We start from the raw sequence: 2,595 nt of genomic DNA, 5'->3' as shown, positions 1-2,595 counted from the left end.
TTTAACTGTCTCTCCAGGCGTTCACCATGGCTGTCGACTGAAGTTTGTTAACTTTGAGGCTCATGAGAACCACATTTCCCATGAGACCCAGGGACTCAGCGACAAACACCTGGTGGTGCGACGAGGGAAACCCTTCAAGCTCACGCTGCTCTTCCACAGCAGATCGTGGAATCCTCGCACTGAGAACCTGGTGCTGGAGGTTTGTCTAGGTACCGAAGAGAGGATTAGGGCTGCTCACCTGTAAAGGAGCTCTATGTCATTTCCATCCATCCATCCATTATCTCTACACCTTAATCCTCAGTAGGGTCATGGGGGGCTGGAGTCTATCCCAGCTGACTCAGGGTGAAGGCACAGTGCTTCAGAGCGAATACCCATCTCTTACAAAGAGAAAAGGCACCAATGTTAAATCACAGCCACCCTGATTGTGAGTTTGGTCCCAGATTTATACCCCAGGTGTGCTGATTGCTGCAATTTGACTGGTGGAGGGAACTGGGTGGTGATCCAGTTAGTCCACAGCTGTAGGCAGGCACAGGAATGAGGGCTGGAGTGCAGGTCTGGCGCTCCAGGCCAATCGTCTCTGACAGGGGTGTCCAATCCTGGTCCTGGAGGGCCACAGTCCTGCATGTTTCAGATGTTTCCCTTCTTCCAACACACCTGATTCAGATGATCAGGATCGTTATCAGGCTTCTGCTGCGCTTGATGATGAGCTGATCATTTGAATCAGGTGTGTTGGAAGAGGGACACATCTAAAACATGCAGGACTGTGGCCCTCCAGGACCAGGATTGGACACCCCTGGTCTATGATGACAGACAGGTGAGGTCAGTCATGCTCCAAAGTCTGCACAAACCATCTCCCCACACAGAGGCTACACAGGATCCACCACAAAGAAGGCACATAGCCACCAGGGGCTGTAACAGTGGGATGAAAATGAAATATCTGGACGAGCCCCCATTATCATACAAACCCAGCTCACTGGGGAACAGGGAGGTATCATACAACAATAGAAAACATGTCAAATCAACTGTGGCTGCAGCAGAAAGACTCCCAAGTGCACTGAGTTACTGCATTTTATTCTTTATGTATTTTAATTGTACTTTATGTAGCATTAAGGTGAGCTTCAAGTGCTCTCTCTTTTACCTCACAGGTGGTCTGTCAGAGAGGATCCCAGTCCTGTTCTCTAAAGAGCGGTGCAAACCTAAAGGCTGGTCAGCCACCCTCTACCCGGGCAACACGCATCCTCAGTCGGTCATCGTCCACATCTGCTCCCCGGTTCTGTGCTCGGTGGCTCTGTATGACCTCCTGCTCCACATAGAAGCCATACGGCACAGGAGGAGTTACGTTGTGGGAACGTTTGTGCTGCTCTACAACCCTTGGCTGAAAGGTGAGTCAGTGTGTCAGCATTAGCTGCTGCTGTCGTCTATCACCCTGTTTCAGAAGTCACTCCACAACACTGCCGCTGCTTTTCAGATGATCCAGTGCACATGCCACTGGACGTTCATTTAGAAGAGTACCTCAGGAGCGACTATGGGCTGATCTACATGGGCACCCATTTGAATGTTAGTAAGCGGCCCTGGTCGTTTGGTCAGGTATGTGACACCTGACAGCATAGCAGGAATATCAGACAGCAGTGAAGACCAGCACACAGCCACATGTGTACTTCTATGTGTGCAGTATGAACCCGGCGTGCTGGAAGCGTGTCTGAAGCTCCTGCAGGTCAGCCCACAACACCTCAGCGACAAACACACGGACTACATGCTACGAGCAGACCCCGTCTACCTGAGCAGGGTGCTCTGCGCTATGGTGAGACAACAAGACAAGCAGTGCAATAAATATGTCCTGATACGCACATGCATCACCCTTCAGCTTGTTTCTAATGCTGTGCCAACATATCTGGAATTTACTGACAATGTTTTTCTGCAGCTTTACGGTGCAGTGCAGAAATAAAGATCAGAAACGTGTCTCCTTCTGTCTAAGGTGAACTGTAACGATGACCTGGGTATTTTGGAGGGGAAGTGGAACGGAAGCTACCAAGCCGGCATCAAGCCTACGGACTGGAGTGGGAGCGCCGACATCCTTCATCGTTGGGTGTCATCCAACTGCAGTCCCGTGCGCTATGGGCAGTGCTGGGTCTTTGCTGCTGTCCTCTGCACAGGTACTGCAAAAGTGCATTAATGATAAATGCACCGCAGAGTTAAGGCCTTCATCTCATCATGTTATACCAAGTCCGCTAGTGTCGACAGAAACTCAATAAAGGTTAGATAGGCTAAGCTAAATGCTCCCTAACTTGTTTAGTGCTATAGTACTGGCACTTCCATTGGTTTATTATTATTATTTGCTTTCAATTTGTCACTTATCCTCAACAGCATTGCTTATAAGTTCCAGAATTTGCACTGAAGACCTAAAGCCTAACTAGGTGGTGACCAACAGGAGAAAGGTGTGACTGTGACAGTGGTGCTAGTGGGAGGCTATGGTCTTTAAAGTCACCAAATCTGAACCCAACTGACCACCAGTGGGACATTTTGCAGTGACACTAAGCCTAAATGAGACTTTTCATTCGGCAGGTCTCCTCAAACTTAGAGAATAAAGCTTTTCTT

At 49.1% G+C, this 2,595-nt stretch overlaps 1 protein-coding gene across 1 annotated transcript in view; it reads left to right on the top strand.

Moving 5' to 3' along the window:
- LOC103366091 (protein-glutamine gamma-glutamyltransferase 5-like) overlaps window positions 1-2,595 on the top strand; it is a 10,704-nt gene that overhangs the window by 1,024 nt on the left and 7,085 nt on the right. The window contains exons 2-7 of the mRNA XM_008293722.1: window positions 18-209; window positions 1,146-1,382; window positions 1,469-1,587; window positions 1,673-1,801; window positions 1,976-2,153; window positions 2,429-2,435. Coding sequence (XP_008291944.1) covers window positions 18-209; window positions 1,146-1,382; window positions 1,469-1,587; window positions 1,673-1,801; window positions 1,976-2,153; window positions 2,429-2,435 — 862 coding nt within the window. The remainder of the gene's footprint in view (window positions 1-17; window positions 210-1,145; window positions 1,383-1,468; window positions 1,588-1,672; window positions 1,802-1,975; window positions 2,154-2,428; window positions 2,436-2,595) is intronic.

Source organism: Stegastes partitus, unplaced genomic scaffold (assembly GCF_000690725.1).
Source record: "Stegastes partitus isolate 25-593 unplaced genomic scaffold, Stegastes_partitus-1.0.2 Scaffold906, whole genome shotgun sequence".
NCBI lineage: Eukaryota > Metazoa > Chordata > Actinopteri > Pomacentridae > Stegastes > Stegastes partitus.
The sequence above is the reverse complement of the archived record's forward strand: the minus strand, read 5'-3'. Positions and strand labels throughout refer to the sequence as shown.